General features: G+C 39.7%; 1 protein-coding gene across 1 annotated transcript in view; it reads left to right on the top strand.

Annotated features, from left to right (window-relative positions):
• The window catches only part of SH3RF1 (SH3 domain containing ring finger 1), a 301,996-nt gene extending 282,424 nt beyond the window's left edge, over positions 1–19,572 (top strand). Inside the window, exon 12 of the mRNA XM_088448450.1 lies at positions 19,511–19,572. Coding sequence (XP_088304576.1) covers positions 19,511–19,517 — 7 coding nt within the window. The 3' untranslated portion in view covers positions 19,518–19,572. The remainder of the gene's footprint in view (positions 1–19,510) is intronic.
• The last annotated feature ends 3,020 nt before the right edge of the window (positions 19,573–22,592 follow it).

The raw sequence follows: 22,592 nt of genomic DNA, 5'->3' as shown, positions 1-22,592 counted from the left end.
ATCAATATAACCATTGTGCCCTGTTACTGGGGACCATGGCAACCTTGTGGGGTGGGGGGAAAGAATGGCAGACCCAACTGGATACACTGGAACCTCTTAATAAGCTGTGCTGCCCCAGTAGTGGGTATGGTCACACCATATTGGAGGTATGGCTGCACCTATTCAGTACAGCCATCAGAGTCTAATAACAGAGTCATTAACAGTCATTGTTAGGGTCTATTGTCATTGGGATGAGGGTGACACTGCAGAAAGGATTTCTGTTTTATCTGTGGCTAAAATAAGAACTTTTATTCCAGTGACAAATAGATTTAGTTTTATCTGTAATGCAATGCAGCCATTTGCCAATAAAACATCACTGTTCACCACCATGAAAACAGTGTCCTGTCCCCGGTTCAGCAATTTAGCTACATCCCGTTGTAAGAGTATAATGTAGTGTTTTAACTCCCTTGCTCAGCACGATTAGTCCATGTGTTTGTATAATGACAACAGGCACACTATTCATGTCACTGAGATCATTCCCCAATGGATAAATGTCCAAGGGAGAGCGCTGAGAAAGTTTGAACAATAATTTGTGTAGATATACACAGTCTGGCTAGTTTTTCAAGGTGTTTACGACTACATAACATGCACAACAGTGTCCAGATAGATATATGATGGCATTCAGAAATCCATGCTACACAAGTTAATGTGCAACATTGTGCCAATCTGTCCAGCGCAGCACAATGCATGCAGTGTGTCTGTTTAATAGCAGGCACACCACTCATGCAGCAGAGCAACACACTGTCAGGTGCAGAACAGAGGTCAGCTCTTTCAGTTATATCATGGAGTGACACAATGAGTGGGTGCGCCTTGTTTACATAAGATAGATTCATACCTTAATATATGTCTTAGCCGATTAGAATGATTCTCAGTCAGTCCATTGTCTAGAGCCTTCTGTCCACTTGCCAGGTTCAGGTAAACTTTCAGGAAGAAAACATGAGTGCCGATAGACTGGATTAGATATTGATGACAGAGGTATACCCCATAACAATTTTACTAATGTTGTATTATATTGCATGAAGTAAAATATGTTACAAGCAAATAATATATATAAAGAATTATATATTATAAGGAAGTGTTTCCGTAATTTCAATTATACAAAAATAGGAATATGCGCTCCTTCTAGGAAAGGATCAACAAAGTTATTGTTCAAATACCATCTAGGGGTAGAGAGCATCCCCCAAAGTTCCAACTGGTTTTGACTCGTATTTTTCAGATGTCGTAAGAATATCCACGTTCCTTTGTTACACTCTGTCAGTAGGAACCTCAAAGAAACGAAGAAAAGGAACTCCACATAGCATAACACCGTTTTAATCACCATAAGAAAATAGCATGTGCAATATCACTGCTGGGTGATTATGCGTACCGGAACAGTGCAAAACATGGGCATATCACAAGTAAGTATATTCTCAGATGTTTCCTCCAGGCCTGGGTACCTTTACTTGGATTAGTCCTTTTGGTCACTCTTTCTGGCTACACAATAACTCCTCACCCTCACCGACACGTTTCGACCGTGTAGGTCTTCCTCAAGGTGGTATTCCACCCATTTCCTCATCCCTCTTCTATACCCATATGCAAACAGGAAGTAACAAAAAAAGGGGGAGGGTGGTGGAAAACTAGCACATGTTCTTAAAAGCTCTACAAAATCAATGTACATGCCACCAGACATAAATGGGAAGATATTTTAAACACATGCTTCTTCTCACTCATGGACCTGATTGTGAAGGAGAGAAGAAAAAAATTGTCTCAGACAAAGGAAGAAATTATGGATCTAACTAAAATGCTAGAACCATTTTGAGAGCTAGAGGATTGTAAAGAGTTGGAGAAAGAAATGGAAAAAAGGATTATTAATAATGAGAAGAAAATTATACTTAGAAAACAAAATAAGTACAAAAGGGACAAATTTAATTGGAATAAAGAAATAGAACAGGAATCTGAAGAAACCAGTTCTCCATGCTTAGATCAAGAATGTATTAATAAAACTGTCCATTCTGCAGATAAATTAAATTATGGATGGGAGAAAGTACATGATCAAAAACATTATAAGAGATGGAAAGGAAATGACAAGAATGATTATCATTCAGAAAATAAAAGGGACAATGTAACTTACCCATATAAGAGGAAAAATAAAACACGGAGGTTTGGTGGAAATAGAACTAGAGAGGAAGAGAGAATGATCTATTTTCATGATCCCACTAAAACACCATGAACAATAAGAAAAAAGAGGTTCTTTTTGAAAGATGAATGGCACACCTCAGGGAGTAATTATACTCCCTATAGAATGAGTGCACATTATGAAAGAGATAATCCCAGGTATAATAAATTTTAGATACTAGGTGAACCTGATTTTTTTAGGAAGGAATCAGAGAAGGAGAAAATGGCCTTAGCAAATAATAAAAGAAGAATAACGAAAAGGAAGAGGGGTAAAAGGGGCAGAGGGTTGAATAAAAAAGCTTTTAATCCATCTAATATGGACCTCCCCATAATCAGTGAAACAAAAATCTTAAATTTAAACTCTCAGATTCTTAGTCCAGATGAGGAATCTCTCCTGGAGAAAGGGACTCAAATACGCCCCTGACAATAAGTTAAATAAATTTGAGGTTTATTTAGACATCCAGAAATTTATTGGGAAAGTCTCTTTGAAGAAATATTTCATTAATCACAAATTAGAGACCCAGGAAGTTGAAAATAAATTCAAACCAAAGTCAACCTTTTATCCTACGTTTAACAGAGGATGTTATGTGGACACCTTCAATAAACGTGTATGCTCAGATGTGGAAAATTTAGATCCAAAATGGAATAAAAACAGTAATCTAATGAAACAAGAAAGATTAGCAATCCAAACCTTATAAGAAAATAAGAATATTACGATTAAACCCGCAGACAAAGGCGGAAGTATATTTGTCATGGATACTGAGAAATATAAGGAAGTCTTCAGCCAGTTAAAGGATGTTAGAACATATCATCTTTTAAAAAATGATCCGGGCAAAAGAATTGAAAGAGACCTTTGTTTACTGATATCCAAATATAGAGAAAAGGGAACCATTACAGAACAAGAAGCGAAATATATAATTAAAGGACTATATTGTTTTATTTTATTCTGTAATTTCAATGCCTATGATGATATTATAATAATTGCATAATACCTGTATACAATATGCCAATATAAATATTTTTTTAGATAAATAGAAGCAATTAAATGCATATACCTCATTAAATTAAATGTGACATATAGGGGCAAATTCAATTGGGGGCGAGAAAAGCAAAAATCCTGCACCTGCAAGGTTTTCCTGCAGGTGCAGGATTTTTGCTATTCAAGTAGGTGCAGAATTTTTCTTTTTTTGTGCACCGGGAGCTTTTTATTCTCGCACCTCCAGAGCAAGTGTGATTTTTCCTAAAATCGTTAATTTTAGGCAAAATCAGCAGGACTTGCTCTGGGACCCCTGCTGCACCCCCCCACCCCCTCCCCCTTGGACTACTTAAGCAATTGGAAGTTTCTAATTAGCTTAATTAGTCCTTAATTGCTTACCTTCTGCAACGCTGTCTTCTGCATCTTCTTCTGCATCCAGCGTTGGAAATCGGGTCTTCTGCAGCAGGGTGAGCATGTCAGTGGGTGGGAGTGTTTGTAAGTGTGTATGAGTAACTGTGTGTATGAGTGTTGTGTGTGTGACCCCTGGTGTGTGTGGTACCCCAGTATCTATGTGCCCCCCGGAATGGGCTCTGGGAGAACTACATCTCCTAACAGCCCTTGCCCCTTCCACCAGCCCCTGGAGCCTCCCAGCAGCCCCCGGGACTCCCAGTAGCCCCCTATCCAGTGAGAATATAGAGGGGAGACCACCGGGAGCCGCGGGGACCACTGGAGAACCCTGGGTAGGTAAGTTGAGAAATTCTTTTTTTTACGCGGTGTGGGGTTTTCAGAGCTGAAACCCCTCAACCACTTTTTTCTAATTGGATGCCACGGGTATCGGGAGCGCATATACCCACGGTAATCCAAAATTGGGTGTAAGGGGTGCAAGTTTTTTTCCTTGCTAAACCTCGCGCCCAATTGAATATGCCCCATAGGGTCTATGTATTAGAAGACTGTAAATATGTTTAAAAAATGATGAGTAAAAATATTTTTTTCTCCAACTCTGTGTAATGCTATGGGCAGAGCTTGTGTGCCAACCTATACATGGGTTGGTACAGTAGGAAAAATAGCATGTATTTACAGACCCAAGATATCTTCCTATGGCTCAGATTTATTGATGATTTCTTCATCATTTGGAACAGAGAAAAGAACGATCTTCAAACATTTATCACATCCCTAAACTCCAACACATTCAATCTTAAACTTACCATGAAAATGAGTAAGAAAAACTTAAACTTCTTGGATCTTACAATATTGGTATGTGAGGATGGCAGTCTTGCATCCGATATTTATTGGTAGAAAACTGGAACTAACAGTATTCTGCATGCAGCTACTGTAGTTCTCATCCCCAGACAACATTATTAGGTATTCCAAAGAGGGAATATCTGAGAACACGCAGTAACTGTTCAAAAGATGATGTTTTTGAGAAGAGTGCTTCAGAACTTGAGCAAAGATTATTAGCAAGAGGTTACAGCAAGAGTTCCAGAAAGAAAGCATATGAATTAGCCAGAAAAGGGACTTGTGAATCATTGACCTACTGTATTTAAAGAAGAAATCACTGACCAATACACAAACTGAGCAATCTATTGGCATCTGGCATGTAGATCCAGATATATGAGATATATGCTTGTCCTTAATCATTATAAGCACAGAAATAGACAAATCTCAGGTGCACAACTCCAAATTACTGATAATATATAAAGGCAATAAAATTTTGCAATCAATAGAGGTTTTTCGCATAATCATGGCCAAGGTTATGGGCCTACCCACCATATCCTGGTAACCTCTTTAGGGTTGGTCCCTAACATACTAAGGTTCATATCCAGAGCGCAGGACACCCCCAAACTAGCCCAGCTAAGCCACCCCAGGGCATCGCCATAGTAAGAAAAGTGCAGTGTAAAAGAGATAGTTAAGAGCAGCCACAGCTGCATATAAAGAATGAAAATAAAAAAAGTTAAGTACATGTATAAAAAACAAACAGTGAAGAGTTATGTGTTATAAAATAAAAATGTGTTATAATGCGGTACCCTGAAACAGCTCAACCAAAGCAATCCAGGGAGACCCACGCCCCACAAATGAACCAAAATTGCACTACAGTACAGTCAGGTGCATAAATATTGGGACATTGACAGAATTTTCATATTTTGGCCTCTATTCATCACCACAATGGCTTTGAAATGAAACAAACAAGATGTGCTTTAACTGCAGACTTTCAGATTTAATTTGAGGGTATTTACATCCAAATTAGGTGAACGGTGTAGGAATTACAACGGTTTCTATATGTGCCTCCCACTTTTTGAGGGGCCAAAAGTAATGGGACTATCAACTCAAAAGCTATTTCATGGACAGGTGAGGGCTATTCCCTCATTATTTCATTATCAATTAAGCAGGTAAAAGGTCTGGTGTTGATTCTTGGTGTGACATTTGCATTTGGAATCAGTTGCTGTCGACTCTCAATATGAGATCCAAAGAGCTGTCACTATCAGTGAAGCAAGCCATCATTAGGCTGAAAAATCAAAACAAACCCATCAGAGAGATAGCAAAAACATTAGGTGTGGCCAAATCAACTGTTTGGAACATTCTTAAAAAGAAAGAACGCACCGGAGAGCTCAGCAACACCAAAAGACCTGGAAGACCACAGAAAACAACTGTGGTGGATGACAGAAGAATTATTTCCCTGGTGAAGAAAAACCCCTTCACAACAGTTGGCCAAATCAAGAACACTCTCCAGGAGGTAGGTGTATATGTGTCAAAGTCAACAATCAAGAGAAGACTTCACAAGAGTGAATATAGAGGGTTCACCACAAGATGTAAACCATTGGTGAGCCTCAAAAACAGGAAGACCAGATTAGAGTTTGCCAAACAACATCTAAAATAGCCATTACAGTTCTGGAACAACATCCTATGGACAGATGAGACAAAGATCAACTTGTACCAGAGTGATGGGAAGAGAAGAGTATGGAGAAGGAAAGGAACTGCTCATGATCCAAAACATACCTCCTCATCAGTGAAGCATGGTGGTGGTAGTGTCATGGCGTGGGCATGTATAGATGCCAATGGAACTGGTTCCCTTGTATTTATTGATGATGTGACTGCTGACAAAAGCAGCAGAATGAATTCTGAAGTGTTTTGAGCAATATTATATGCTCATATTCAGTCAAATGCTTCAGAACTCATTGGACGGCGCTTCACAGTGCAGATGGACAATGACCTGAAGCAGACCCGAAGCATACTGCAAAAGCAACCGAAGAGTTTTTTAAGGCTAAAAAGTGGAATGTTATGCAATGGCCAAGTCAATCCTCTGACCTGAATCCGATTGAGCATGCATTTCACTTGATGAAGACAAAACTGAAGGGAAAATGCCCCAAGAACAAGCAAGAACTGAATACATTTGCAGTAGAGGCCTGGCAGAGCATCACCAGGGATGAAACCCAGCGTCTGGTGATGTCTATGCGTTCCAGACTTCAGGCTGTAATTGCCTGCAAAGGATTTGCAACAAAGTATTAAAAAGTGAAAGTTAGATTTAGGATTGTTTAATTTGTCCCATTACTTTTGGCCCCTTAAAAAGTGGGAGGCACATATAGAAACCGTTGTAATTCCTTCACCGTTCACCTGATTTCGATGTAATTACCCTCAAATTAAATCTGAAAGTCTGCAGTTAAAGCACATCTTGTTTGTTTCATTTAAAAGCCATTGTGGTGGTGAATAGAGGCCAAAATATGAAAATTCTGTCAATGTCCCAATATTTATGCACCTGACTGTATATAACTTGTAGGACTTACCTAGAATTGTGCCTAATACTAATGTGCAAACACATTACCAGGCTCTGACTCTAGGTAAGTCCTACAAGTTATATACTGTAGTGCAACTTTGGTTCATTTATAGGGCGTGGGTCCCCCTGGATTGCTTTGGTTGAGCTGTTTCAGGGCACCGCATTATAACACATTTTTCTTTTATAACACATTTTAACCCTTCACTCTTTGTTTATTATACATGTACTTCACTTTTTTATTTTCATTCTTTATATGCAGCTGTGGCTGCTCTTAACTATCTCTTTTACACTGCACATTTCTTACTATGGCGGTGCCCTGGGGTGGCTTATCTGGGCTAGTTTGGGGGTGTCCTGCACTCTGGATTTGAACCCTAGTATGTTAGGGACCTACCCTAAAGAGGTTACCTGGATATGGTGGGTGGGCCCATAACCTTGGCCATGATTATGCTAAAAACTTCTATTGATTGTGGACAGATCAATAAGTGGACAGATTAGGACCTCTGTTTTCATTGAGTTTATTGTCTCTCTTGTCTCCTTTATATTTTCTTGGCATAACTGATTTGTACAGTTGTTTTTCTTAGTATAATTTCAATAGAAATAGTTATATAAATGCATAAGGGCACTCTTATTTTAAAAAGAAACATAATAAAATAAGATATAGAGGAACATATTGCTATTTTTGATTCATTTAAACTGCTCACCGCATCATACACCATATAACATATAACAAAAACTCTAAACAGCAGCAAATCACATCCCAATTTATACCCCATATAAAATATTAAAAAATAAATCTAAGAATCAGCATGTCTTCTATTTTTGAGGTTTTGCACTTTATCCTGAAAATAAAAAATAGAGATTTTTTTTTTATTAAAATTAAATCAGACACAAAACAATGTGTAAAAAGTGTGAGCTGATATGAACTATGTAGCTATCTACTGTATGTAACACTGTGAAGAAAATTGTCACCACATCTACTGAGCAAAGAGCTATTATTACCACCAATGCAGAACATACACGTAGTGCTGCACAGTTACTATTGCGGTGCAGCTTCTTACTCCCATGACCGCCTGGCGCCTCCAGCTTCTCTTTCTGTCTGTCAGTAAACAGAGCAAACACTTGCACTGAATAAGAAATCACATGGTCTTGTCTGGTTGTTTAATCAGAAGTTGCACACTGCCTATTTCTGACACAGTACATTTCATGCACATTCCCAAGTAATTGATGAATGATGACAATGTCCTAATAAGAGAGCACCCTTTCTATTTGCAACAACGCTGTTGTCAACCTAGGTGGAAAACAGGTGGAAGAAGTATGATTATTTCGGTACCTAGAAAGCATAATACTCGAAGACAACTGCCTCGAATCCGAACTTGCTACACCTATTGGCAAAACTACTGCTGCTGCTTTCGGCAAACTCAATCAGAGAGTATGGAAGTCTCATGATCTCCAGCTGCAGACTAAACTCACTGTATATAAAGCAATCGTACTACCCTTATTGCTGTACACCTCTGAGTCCTGGTGCTTCTACAGGGAAGACATTAGAAGACTGGATAGCCTCCACCTGAAATGCCTCTGGGCAATTCTGCATGTGAATTGGCAAGATCATGTCCCTAACCAAACTCCGAGATTCTTCGTCGGACTAAGTTGACCGGCATGGAGTGCTTGCTGATGAGGGGTCAGTTGAGATGGTGTGGACACCTAGTACCAGGGGCGGATTGGGCCGCCGGGACACCGGGCCGTTTCCCGCTGGGCCGTCCGGTCCCTGTGTGGCCACCCTTCAGTCTCCTGCTCTGCTCTGCTGGACGCTGCCGCGATCGTCTCCGATCAGGCAACGTTTACTGAGTGTCTGTAGTTGAATAAAAATGGCCGACGGGGGAGCTGCTGCGCATGCCCACCCGCAGCAGCTCCTCCCATAAGCCTTTGCGGAGCCGTCAGTCACCACTAACGGCTCCACCTCTATCCCGACCGCGGCCCGCCTCCATCACCCTCCAGCCTTCACTGCAAAAAGTGCACGCACTGCAGCAACCTGCAGCCCTGCTCAGTCAGTGGGTGCACACTGACAGAAGTCATGGCGGAGCAAGAGCTAGCGCCAGCGCCGGCCCACCAGTTCTGACTGTCACAGTAGTGTGACAGTCAATATTAAGTAAGTAAATTTTATCTTATAAATTTGGCTGCCTGCCTAGTGTCGAGGTGGAGGGGGGGTTTGGAGCAAAAGATACAAGGCTGGGGAATCGGGGGAATGTTGAGGCTGAGACAGGGGCTTGGAAATTGCGAGGGACTAAGAATGGGGTTGAGGGGCTGAGGAGCAGAAGATTGTGATGAGGTCACAAGGGCTGAGGGTGGTGATGAGGTGCTGAGGGCCTGGAGGGAATCATTGTTTCTGTTATTTATTTTTTACCCTGTGGGAGCAATCATTGAATTAATGTGTTTTATTTATTCATGTGTAAGCCAATGTGTGTGCATTTTCGCTGTGGGGGTTGTTGTGTGTTTTTTTTTTCCTGTGGGGACCATTGTGTTTGTTTTTTCTATTGTGACCAATGTGTGTGTGTGTTTGTTTTCCTGTAGGGGCCAGTGGGCTCAATTCAATTCAGCGCAATGCTGAATAGCCCCAGCAGGGAGCTCTCGGAGCTAATAAAATCACTGCGCTGTTTGGTCCGACAGTTGCCAGTTGTCAGAGAATGCCGTTTCCCGTGACTTAATTTGGGTGTTTAGTCGCGAGAACCGGATTCTCCGACTAAAGTGGCGGCTGCGAGGCTATCAGCACCACGCTAAGCCGTAAAACAGCCTCGTGGACAGCACTTTTGTTGTCTTTTATTCGGACCAAACAACGCTGAATTGAATAGCTTCGGGAGCCCCCTACCGGGGATATTCAGCATCGCGCTAAATTTAATCAAGCCCAATGTATTTGTTTTTTTCTATGGGGGCCAAAGTTTTTAGTTTCGTATGCGCATGCGACTGAGTTGCATGTGCATGCATCCCAATGTTGTTTGTACAGAGTTGCAGTACTTATTCAGATGCACGCACCAAGTAGTGTAGTGTATTAGAAATGTGTTGAGCATTCATAGGAGGTTGGCTAATTAGACACAGATGTAACGTAGTATGGGCGTGTTATTGGAGTGACACGGGCGTGTTATTGGAGTGACACGGGCGTGTTATTGGAGTGACATGATCATGTTGCTGAAAGTGGTTGCATACAGAGACACTGAATCGCCCACATTAGAGGCCATACACAGAAGGATGATCTGCACATATCATAGGGCTGGAGAAAGTTTCAATGGTGCGCCCGCTGGTGGCGTCTAAAGACACACAAAGCGTGATTACAGCTTCTGTAGACACTGACAGTGGGTATTTCAGTCCTTACATATTTGAACGCAAAGATGTACACCAGGGAGGGGCACTATAGCTGCATTAGCATAAAGTCGCAGACGCAACTGCATCTAAATAAGTAAGGCCGCGACTGCCTCTGACTAAGGGTGCCCAGACACATAGCAATATTTTTCCCCGATCTGGCCGATTCCGACACATTGGAATGACAGATCGGGTAAAAAAAAACCAAATCGTGAGTCCCCACTCACGATCACGATGCGATGCGCGCCCCCGCAAGTCGCACATCGCATCTTCAGATCTTCCGTGCAGTATGGCAGATCTGACAATCTAGTACACAATGCACTAGAAAAAAGTCTGACTGCAGGAGATCGGATGAAGATTGGACACCATATCGTGTGCTGATCGTGTGCTGATCGTGTGCATGTTGTGTGCTGAGCTGCCGGGGAGAGTTTCAAGGGAAATCGGACACATCGTCGGATCGTAAGTATATCGGTATGTGTGTGGGCACCCTAAGAATCAGGCCCTGTGAGGAGGGAGTATCCCACTCCTCTTGATAGACTCCACCCCCATTAGGGCTGCTTCCATAAACTTCCCGGGCTGGTTTTCCATCCCAATCCGCCCCTGCCTAGTACGGATTAATGACTCGAAGCTGCCGAAGTCAGTTTTCTACTCCGAGTTTTCGAGTAGAAAGCGCTAAGCTGGGGGTCAATGCCTGCAGTACAAGGATGTCCTGAAGCGTCACCTGGCTTCAAGTGGCCTATCTCATGACACCTGGGAGGAACTCGCACTAGGTAGAACGGAGTGGCGAAATGCTGTAAAAAATGGAACTGACAACTTTGAAAGCTTGTGCTTGGAAGGTCTTGACTACAGGCACGAAATCAGGAAAACCCGCACGAAACCCTCCTATAACTACAAAGTCAATCCTAGCGGACAGTTATACTGTGCCACCTGCAACCAAATTGCCAAGACCAAGTTTGGCTTTGCTAGTAACATAAGAGCGCACGCTAGAAGATGATGTCAGGGAGCCGGCTTCGATGGACACGTCGTGGAGGACATTATCATCATCATCATCATTGCAGTGCAGATTCCTACTCCCAAAACCGCCTGGCGCCTCCAGCTTCTCTTCCTGTCTGTCTGTAAACAGAGCAAACACTTGCATTGTATAAGAAATAACATGGTCTTGTCTGGTTGTTTAATCAGAAGTTGCAAGCTGCATATTTCAGCCAATAAAAGACCAACCTTTCTATTTGCATATCACAGTGTAAGGATACACAGCACAAAATATTCCTGTTACCATATTATCTAACTTATTTCACATAAAACACAATACACCTAATATAAGGGGCCTAATTATCAAATTGTTTTACAAAAAAATTGTGAAGACTGATGTTTTCACACCATTTTCCCATTATTTTAATTTCACATACATTTATCACAGGGCTTTTTGAGATTTCACAAAAATCTCCTCCATGCCCTAAAATTCGCACCCATTCCACATGCTGATCGCATTTATCATACTTCTAATGGGAAATGCGATCATCCCAGATTTAACAAGCTTCAATTATTAAATCTTTTTGGACCTACATAACCCCATCCTCAGATCACACTAGGTAGGATTTGGTTCCCCGTTCTGTTGCTCTGTCCTACCTTCCAGCACAGCTGACCCCGGAGCCACAGTCCGTCTATATTCAGCTGTGCTGCACTGAACCAAATGCAGGTGATGACAGATTTCCAGCTCAGTGTGTATGCGGGTGCATGGGAGCATTTACCCAATCATCCAAGTGATCACAAAGATGGGTACCCAGCTTAAGAGAAGAGGAGTGGGAACATGTAGAAGAAGAGATAACTGGGGAGGAAGTGACATGTCACATTGAGAACCAGGGAGGGGGTGGGGGTTTGTGGAGTAAAGAGAACTGGAGCAAAGGAGAGAGAAATGTAAGGGTGGGCAGAAGGAAGACTTTTTATGTAATGAGGCTTGGCCTGTATTAGCTATTAATTTAATGGTGAAGGTTAGGGCTTGCCATTTAACACTACAAGATTAATTTATTAAGGAGAATGTATTAACAGGGTCAGTATATTTGATGGCTTGGGGGCTAGCAATTAAATGTGGTGCTGAGTTTATGATGATCACTATTTATTAAATGTAAAAATGAATTAATGAATGTGGGACTGTTTGGGAAAATGGCTTTAATTTTTAAATGTGCGGGCTATTAAATACCAGACAGGATATGAGTGACTGTGATATATTATTTATGGGCAGTTGGCTGGCCTTTAGAGGTTCTCCCTGGTGAAAGGATGACACGACTACAGTTCCGATGCCCATTACTGCCAAGGGGCAGACAGGATGACTTTCCTCTATTGGATAGAAAGGAGCACTCCAGCCCCAGGAGAAGCGTATGAATGTGCTAATTATTAAAAAAAAAAAAACATGTAGGTTGTTATTTCCTTTAACAAGTTGTTATTTCCTTTGATTGTACCCAGTAGTTCCTGGTGGTAATAAGTGGTGTGTTCTGGGGCCCAATCCACATAGCCAAGATGGCGGTCTAGTTGAGAGCAAAGCTAAAAATTTAATTCTGCACCTGGACAAACCATGTTGCACTGCAATGGGTGTAAATACATTTATTTTTATTTTTTGTGCATGCAAGGTAAATACTTGCTGCTACTGCATGCAGCCCACAAATGCTGGATAGTTTTAGGTTTACGCTTCAATTTAGCTTTCGCTTTCAGTTTGGGGACACATCCAAATCTAAATCTCTCTGAACATTTCAGATTTCCCCACCTGCAGTGCAGCATGGTTTTGCCAATGTGCAAAGTTACTTACTCTTTCTTGCTTTGCTCTGGACTCAGGATCAGCCCTAGTGTGACTATAACACAGGAATCATGCCGTGCATTTCAGCTTCAGTGAAGTCAGGATAAAATGGTCTGTGTGTCGTCCATTTAAAATCATAACAAAATAAACCAGATCTAAACATATACATTGATTATCAAGTGCACCCTGCATGCAAATCCTATCAATCAGAACCAGTTTCTATCTACTTATGAACTGTGCACTTGTCCATAGTCCTCTTACCTTTGATATTTTCATTTTTGAAATCGTCTCTTCCAATATTATTATTTTCGTCTTTGAAGCAAATGAATAAAATAGAATAGATGAGTATCTTAGTAAAAGCTACATACTGATTATTATACAAGAAAATACAAACATTATACATATTTTTTGTAGTAATCATCAGTTTTGTATGCAATCATCATATCTTGCACATCCAGTGTGACCTCAGGGCCTGATTCAGAGCCGCTCGTAAGCGGCCGCTCGTTCGCTCTGAGCAATGTTCGCACAACTGCGCATGCGTATGGGTCGTAATGGGCATGCGCAAAACAGTCATTGCGGTCGGAAATCGTGCGCTTGTAAAACAGCGAGGGGCTGCTAATTTGATTGACAGAATGTACCGTTTGTGGGTGGTAACAGGGGAAGGTGCTTGAAAACGGGGGAGTGGAGATCCGAACACAGGCGTGCCTAACGGTCAAAAGGGCGTTTAATGGGAGTGCATAATTAGTAAAGGAGCGTCATCGACCACGTCACTTGGTTGTCGTTTAGCCTGAACTGCTCGCAGTGATAGCGGGAAGAAAATCCTACCACAAGCACTGCGAGCAGTTCAGATGCCTTTTGATGTACCCGATTAATCTAATAAATACCGGAGATGACGGCAAAGGGGCGTCTTTACAAAATAGCTAGCGCATTTTTCGGACGCTCGCTCAGACATAGAGGCGTCAACACACCGCAAAGAGCGAGCGCTCACTTTAAATATCCCGCCCCTTTTTAAGAACGAGTGTCCACAAATAGCGTCTGGGTCTGAATCAGGCCTTCAGTTTGGAAGTGTGTGGAGACAGGGCCTGATTTAGAGTAAGAAATAGCAAATAATGGCCCCCATACATCTGCAAAGCAATTGCCGGCATCGCAGGATTGGTGAAATCCAACATGTTGGCTTTCACAGATTTACCGATCACGATCAATATACAATCGTGATTTGCAAAACTTTGAAATTTAACATGGTGTACTATTTCACCGATCCTGTTAAGGATCGCGGAACATCGATGGCCGCCGGTCTACAATTCCTGATTGTGCAATCCGTCGGCAGGTGTATGGGGACTTTAACTGTATACCTGGGCAAACCAAGGGCAACAAATACATAAAAAAATTGCATGCAGGGTAAATACTGGCTAAATTTTGCATGTAGCTCACAAATGCTGCACAGCTTTATTTTTACATGTAAATTAGTATTCAGTTTGGACAAACCCTGCCCAAATCTAAATCTCTCTGAACATTTTAAATCTGCCCCACCTGCACTGCAGCTTGGTTTGGACCTAGATGAACAGTTACATGCTCTTTCTTACTGTAGTCTTAACTCTGAATCAGGCCCAAAGAACAACCTGCAGATCATTCGGAATATAAGAATGTTCAAGCCGCAAAGTATTTAAGGATTTGCTGCTGTTGTGGGAAGCAGTGCCACGCCCACTTATGTGATTATGTTAACAGGGTCAGGGCTACATGTGACAGGGACAGAACCTGTATGTGGTGAGTTATACAGGAAAAACATGGAGATAACAGGGGACGTCAATCGTGCTCAGATTATCCACATACTACGATAGGATGGGACTCACTTATTGCATATAAGGTAGCAGCACAGCCACATTAGGAATATAATATTCACACAGTGACATAAATCATATATTGCAGAAAAGCATCTGAATAATGACAATGGAAAACACGATAAACTCTGTTTCTTTATTCCATGACACATTAGGATTACTAAATGATTTACAAAATGTGGGAATATTAGCACCTTATTTACAAAGGAATCTCCAACACTGGAAAGTAGATGGGCACATTGAAGTACACTGGGCAGACCATATATGCTCCAGTGTCAAATCAAAGTGATTTGATGCTCTCATCCAGTGTGTGTCATAAATGCCGTCTAGTGGAGGCATCCATTTTGTCAGCTAAGTTACTATTCATGAAAATGTCACTGTGAACCAGGACCTCATAACTTACTTATATTTCCATGGTCAATAAAATCCTTCAAGATTTCAGAGATAATCCTTTTGCTGACAAAAGACCGTCATATTATTTGCCTTCAAATATATTCTCACTGAAAGTTTGTATCACATATACAGGTACACAGTGTTGGACTGCGCTATACAGGGAAACACTAAGGCCACGGACCTATTGGAGAAGCCTCTGGTAACTTTAATGTTCAGCTTCCAAAGGCAAAGAATGAAACAACTCATCAGCACATTATGAAAGTGTCATGTATGGGGATCATGGTTCTCTACAGCAGAAATACCCATGGATGGATCACACGAGGCTTAGTGCAAAATTCCCAATAATGTAAAATTTACCTGGAGAATCTTGTTTTGCTTTGTGACCCTTTTTGTAAACTCTTCACTTTCTTTTAATTTTGCCTAAAAATAAAATGTTGGTACAGAGCGGTTATGCTACTGAGCAAAACAACAAGGAAACACTTTACTAAGATACATTTCTAACATTACTGACCTGTGCCACAATTCAGTTTAACCACTGACACTGGAAGTTTCCTCTTGGAACAAAAGTGAGATCCAATTCATGAATAATAGTTTGTTATATACATATAAAATACAATCAACATCAATTTAAAATGCTAGAAAGCACATTCACCAAATTGCATGCTTCCTGCGCTGTCTGCCATGGACCGGTGACTAACTCCCTCTGATGCCCCAAATATCTGCTGATTTTTTGTTCCAACCCCAGAATTCTCATGGTTGCAACCTCAATAAATTAATTACGCTACAGTCCCAGGTTTGTCTTATTGTTTTGGGATGCAATTATACCCAGAAGACAAGACCATAGATTATAGAATAATAGGCTATAATTTATAGAATGACAACAGCCTTTTGCCATAGATTATAGAATTATAGCAGCCTTCCACCATAAATTATATGAAGTCTTCCCCCATAGACTATAAAATAATAGCAGTCTTCCACCAAAGATTGTAGATTGAGAACAAACTTCCAGCATAGAATATACAATGACCACAGCCTTCTACCATAGATAATAGATTGATAACAGCCTTCTACCCTAGATTATAGAATGATAACAGCCGCCTGTCATACAGTATACAGTGATAAAGCCGAAATATGTGACCGTACATATTCCTTCAGCAATTCATGAATATATGCATGCTTATGTCTTTCATTATTATTTTCATTGATTCAGAATATATATTAGTTGAAAGTTGCGGAGGACCATCACGTGTTGAATGGCCTGAGGCCTAGAGATGAGGTTTACCCTCTCTCTAAAGTAGACAGGTGTGTGTCTGAGGCAACAGTTATTATTGTTTAATCTAAAAGGTATAAGTGTTATTACAGAAATAGGTATAAATTAGAACTGTGGAAAACTACTTCTTCACTAGCAAGACAGAATCATGGGTTAGTTTAATACTAACAGACTAGAAGACAGCATGTCTCAGATCTGTCTAAGCAAGGAGGGACCTAATCAGAATAGCCTTGGCCTATATGCGGTCACCAGTATTTTGAGAACATAGAAAGGAGATTATAGGTTTTGTTATGATTAAAACATATTATCAGTGAAATGTTTAGTGCGCATGAATATTGAATGAATTAATTAATATTCGCCATATTAGAATATGTTAGTAGCAGAGAGAAAAAAAGTATAAAAGATTAATCAAAAAGGGAAGGAGTTTGTTAGTTGATATATCGATTTCTGAAATTATTGGATTGATGTTTTTTTTAAGAAGTTTTATTGATATCTTCTATTTTCTTTTTCTGCTCACTCTGAGAAATTTTTATTTTTTTGCGCAAACCATTTTTTTTCCCTTTCTTAATATTTCCTTATGTATGAAAGAGTGATGTATGATTGGTTGAATGATGTATGTTTGGGTAATTGACTGACCTTCACGGCAGTTGGGTCTGGTAAGAAGCCCATCCGAGTATCGCTTACGGCTTCCGCTTGGAGCTGGGGTTAGATTAGGGTCTTGTGTCAAAAAAAAAAAAAAAAGGACACTATAAAACTGTACACAGCAGTGTATGCAACTTGTGTGAGTGATCTATAACTCTTTTTCTTAAAAAAAAAGGTTGTGCATACTGTCTTTTATCTTTACTCATTCTCCTGTCTTTCTCTTTCATTGATGGGGACCCCTGATTAGGTGGTAGATGTGTCTTAATTGTGCATATGTTGCAGTGTTAGAGTTAGTTAGGGATTTGATTACCATAGATGAGTTTTTCCTAATATTTTATGACATATGCAATGTTGTTTTTTTTTTTTTTTTTGGAAATTGAGGTTTGAGGATTTCGATCCAATAGTGTTGTTAGAGAGTGATTTGTCATTTGATTCGGTTTTTGGACATGGATTCCGACGGAAGCAGTTCATTAGAATTGTTGTTTGATTTCTGGAAATTAGGGTACTTTTTGGGGGTTTTAATTTTGACAGATGTGTCACAATTTTAAAGTGAAAGAAACAGTTAATCTCATTTGATTTTTAAAGGGCAACATTATCTCAGTACTTGTATGGGATTGAAGGTCGTTCATGTAAGTGATATAGAAGGTAAGAGTAAGTGATTTGAGGGTGAAGAGGTTGATTGTAGCTTGATAAGCTACAGAGTATGGGGAGAATGGCGCGTGACGCACCTGGATGGTAATGGTTGTTTGAATGAAGGTGAGAAGGAATTGGTTTGGTGAAACGGAAATCTGAAACCAGGGTAGTTTACCATGAAATTGTAAAGGTATCCCACTAACAAAACTTGTACTTAAGAAAGAATTAAGTTTCTCATTGCAAGTGTAAAAGCTTATTTGAGGAGCTGGAGGAGTGTTCCCATTTCAAGGTCATAGAGATTAGCTATTTGAGAAAAAAAACATTTGGAGTTTTATTTTTGCTGCAGAAAAAAAGAGAGAAAGACATTTTTTTAATATGGCATTGAGTGAGTTGCCAAGAGTTAAGAGGGTAGTCATTTAAAAAAAAAAAAAAAGTTTAGAGCTTTGCAACAGAGGATGGGGAATAAAATTAGTGTAATGCGGGATCTAGGAATAATAATAAAACAAAAGCATATGTGACAAGTATGTATGCAGTTATGAAAGACAAGTATGGAGATGAGAGTGTGAAGTTTGTTGCAGGGTGAAGTGAGATGACCGGATGGACCTCTGGTCATTTCCCCATGGATGGCACATTTAACCAATCTATTTTGGAGGCTTTGAAAACAACAGTCATTTTATCTAAGTTGGTGAAGAATAGGGTTAAGCATTTGCAATGTCTGGCAATATGGCAGCAGGAGGCGGAACAGGGTGGCAGTCAGCCAAAAGCAGCGGCAGCGCCCCCAGCTCTCACAGCTGGCCCGGCTGACCCCCCTTTTGTTTTTTATTTTGTTTTTTTTCAAGATTTGAACCCCAGAGACTCCTGTCTCTTGTGATGACAATGTTGATGTAACGCTTAAGCTTATTTCTTTCTCTATGCTTGCTTATTTTAATCAATAATACCAAGATTTGTATCTCACAGACTATTGTCTCTGAAACTAACTTAAATGTCTAAGCTTACTGCTATAGCTATGCCTGTTTATTCTAATCAACAATTTGTTTATGACTATTCCCCAGAAGTGAACTGTTAGATCTGATTCAGCTGATTCAATTGATGATTATTACTGATATTTGTGTTCTTCCTGCAACTAATCTCACTATCATTAGCAGGTTCAATGTGTCCTGGATACCTTGCATTTATCTAACCATTTATTGTTTGTGAGGACTTCACAGTTTCCGGATGTTGTCACAGAAATCCTACATCATGTGCAGCATCATTCACAGCAAAGAAATTGTGCAGTTATTTATGTTTCCAGATATAATATCGTATCCCATGTGTTGTTGAAGGTGACAGTGGTACACATTTTACAGGGAAGGTATTACAAGCAATATGTCAATATATGGCTTTATAAATAAAAAAGCAAAATTGAATGTGTAAACACTAACATTGAGTACATGTTAGATAAGGTGGGTATGGACTATGGAGACTACCATGAGTTGACTGGGACTTTTACCTGGTTTAGTATAGCATCCACACCACTCCAAAGCGATCACTTAACCTTTGCCTTATTAGCTATCTTTTTTTTTTTTTTGGAAAACTGCCTATCCTTATTGTAAGTCCAGCAACAGACTTGTCACTGTTATATGATTTAACTATGGACTATGTTATACAATTCTCACAGCATCTGAAGAAAAGCAAGGAAAGCTTATGAAGAGACTCCCAGAAGAACCTTGTCATGGAGTCCTGTCTGGAGACTTTGTAATGGTGAGAAATTTCTTATGTTCTGGTTGTCTCATAGATCGCTGGCAAGGCCCGTTCCAGGTTCTGCTAACAACCTCAATGAGGCTGAGAGGACAATTGGATTCACAAAATCTCACTGCAATAAGGTTGCCGACCCGGTGGTGAGGTCAGTTAAAGCAATAGAAGACGCAGATAAAGACATTGACTGTGATTTAAATCTAATAAACTTATTTGATGATGGGCCTGATCAAAGTCACAGTTCAGGCCAAGATAAGGTTCACAGAATCGGGGACATTATTAGTAGTGTTCTGCGGGTTGTGAACAAAGAAAAGGAAAGATGGCTATTGGTGATCAAGCCTCTGTGTATCCATTGATTGGGAAAGTTATTTTTGTTGCATTTTTAAATTTTTTATTTTTTATAGTGAATAGGAGCTGACAAGGACTGGTGACTGATGAGGACGGTCTGCAGTGTTATCCTAGGGGTACTGCCGGGGTCATATTGGTAGACTCCACTCCTATTTTAAAACTCATGATCATAAAGGATATGGTTTTAATCACATTAAGAGTCATAAAAGATGCACACACTCATATTACAGGTTGAGTCTCCCATATCCAAATATTCCGAAATACGGAATATTCCGAAATACGGAATAATTTTGGCATGACTGAGATAATGAAACCTTTGATTTTTGATGGTTCAATGTACACAAACTTTGTCTAAGGCACAAATTATTAAAAATATTGTATAAAATTACCTTCAGGCTGTGTGTGTAAGGTGTATATGAAACATAAATGAATTTCATGTATGTACACAAACTTTGCTTGAGCCACAAAATGATTGAAAATATTGTATAAAATTACCTGCAGGCTGTGTGTATAAGGTGTATATAACACATACATACTTTCTGTGTGTATATTTGGGTCCCATTCCCAAGATATTTCATTATGATATGCAAATATTCCAAAATACGGAATATTCCATTATCCAAAATACCCCTGGTCCCAAGCATTTTGGATATGGGAGACTCAACCTGTACTACTGATACTCCCAGGTATAGGTACGCATCAGAGGATGGTCAGAAGACCAAGGTAAAAAATTCTTCATAACTCATATATAAAAATAATTAAAATGTTTGAAAAAGAAATACATAACAGGTAAATAAGGTCTCATACTGGTACTAGGTGCAAGATACATCTGATGAAGTATCGGGAAAAAAAGAGCCATTACAGTATGGCAAAGGTGTGAAGGGTTGTCTCACAATTCCAAGGTATACAGTATGTAAATACTGTGGTTTAAATTCAGAAAAGGGGTATACAATGGTGCAAAGACAGCACCTCTATACAAACTGACACTTCTTCCCTGGACACTTATCATGAGCTTATAGAAAGAACAATAATGTTGATTGTTGGGTATGTAGTCACCATGTCATTCAGGAAATGTTGTGCTAATGTCTATCTCATTGCACTTAAATCAAACAACACTTCACTCATTATGTGTAACTCACACACTTGAACCTTATAAAGTCACAGGTTCCCTACGTTTAAAATTAACAAGGTATCCAAGGTATGATCAGGACAATATCATGTGTATTAACAAAACGGTACAGGAGCTGAAGGTATTTATTTGGGAACCAGTATTTGTAACACAATCTTACAGAGAGGACCTTACTGAATTAAACTTATTTGGGGATCTTTTAGAAATTATTAAATACACAAAACGTAATAAAAAAAAAATTATATGTGAGTGCATTAATAAACTGTGTAATGACAGAAGGAATGTAGGGGTACAATAAAACATACAGTCATCATATCGCAGAATGGAACAAGCAAGAAGAAAGTGTGGATGAAAAGGGTGCCCGTTGTAATGTTCCTTATAATACTTTTTCTAACACATTGTCCAATAAACCATGACCCTACCACAGGGGTTATATTATATGTGTGGGTATAGGGCTTATTGATGGTTACCGGTGAATTCTTTTGAAAAGAGTCTTATATGAACATCGCTACTTGATGCAAACGTAATACAACAGAAAAATCTAAAAGAAACATATGAAATAATTACTGTGTAAGAACGGTAAATAGAAATACAAATGGTATATGGAAAAATACAAGCACCTCTTTACACTGTTCCAAAGTTATAAGATTGGTTTAGGATTTGGTAACATAATAACATTTGGTACATAGGGAATTGATAAACAATATCGCAGACATTATGGTAAGAGAGTTTCAAGTAATAAAACACTGAATTAAAATGCAGCACACACTACCTTACAGCTGTGACTTTGGATATTGTGTCACATTATAAACAGTATATGAATTAAAGTGTTGTACATACTTCACAAATTCTTATGAAGAAATAAAATTAATTTGCTGAACAAATAAACATGATGATACGATTCCCGACAGTTGGTTCACCTCGTCGAACCCCAGTACCTAGTTCGCATGGGTTAAAAAATTGGTTTGGCAGCATTATGCACGCAATGGGAAGATTAATATTTTTTTGTCATGATAATGTTGTTGATTTTCTATATATTAGTGAAATGCTTCAAGAAGATTTTCCAATGGATTAAGAAGAAATCGGATGATGCAATCTATGAGAGATATGAACTTTTTTCGGAGTTATGACTCCTCAAATTTCATGAGGAAGGAACTGATAAAGACGGAATATGTGACCGTACATATTCCTTCAGCAATTCACGAATATATGCATGCTTATGTCTTTCATTATTATTTTCATCGCAAGAGTATATTAAGAGTGTAGAAATGATTCAGAATATATATTAGTTGTAAGTTGCGGAGATCTGTCACGTGTTGAATGGCCTCAGGCCTAGAGATGAGGTTTACCCTCTCTCTAAAGTAGGCAGGTGTTTGTCTGAGGCAACAGTTATTATTGTTTAATCTAAAAGGTATAAGTGTTATTACAGAAATAGGTATAAATTAGAACTGTGGAAAACTACTTCTTCACTAGCAAGACAGAATCATGGGTTAGTTTAATACTAACGGACTAGAAGACAGCATGTCTC

This window comes from Taudactylus pleione, unplaced genomic scaffold (genome assembly GCF_031769625.1).
Source record: "Taudactylus pleione unplaced genomic scaffold, aTauple2 ptg000021l, whole genome shotgun sequence".
Lineage (NCBI taxonomy): Eukaryota > Metazoa > Chordata > Amphibia > Anura > Myobatrachidae > Taudactylus > Taudactylus pleione.
The sequence above is the reverse complement of the archived record's forward strand: the minus strand, read 5'-3'. Positions and strand labels throughout refer to the sequence as shown.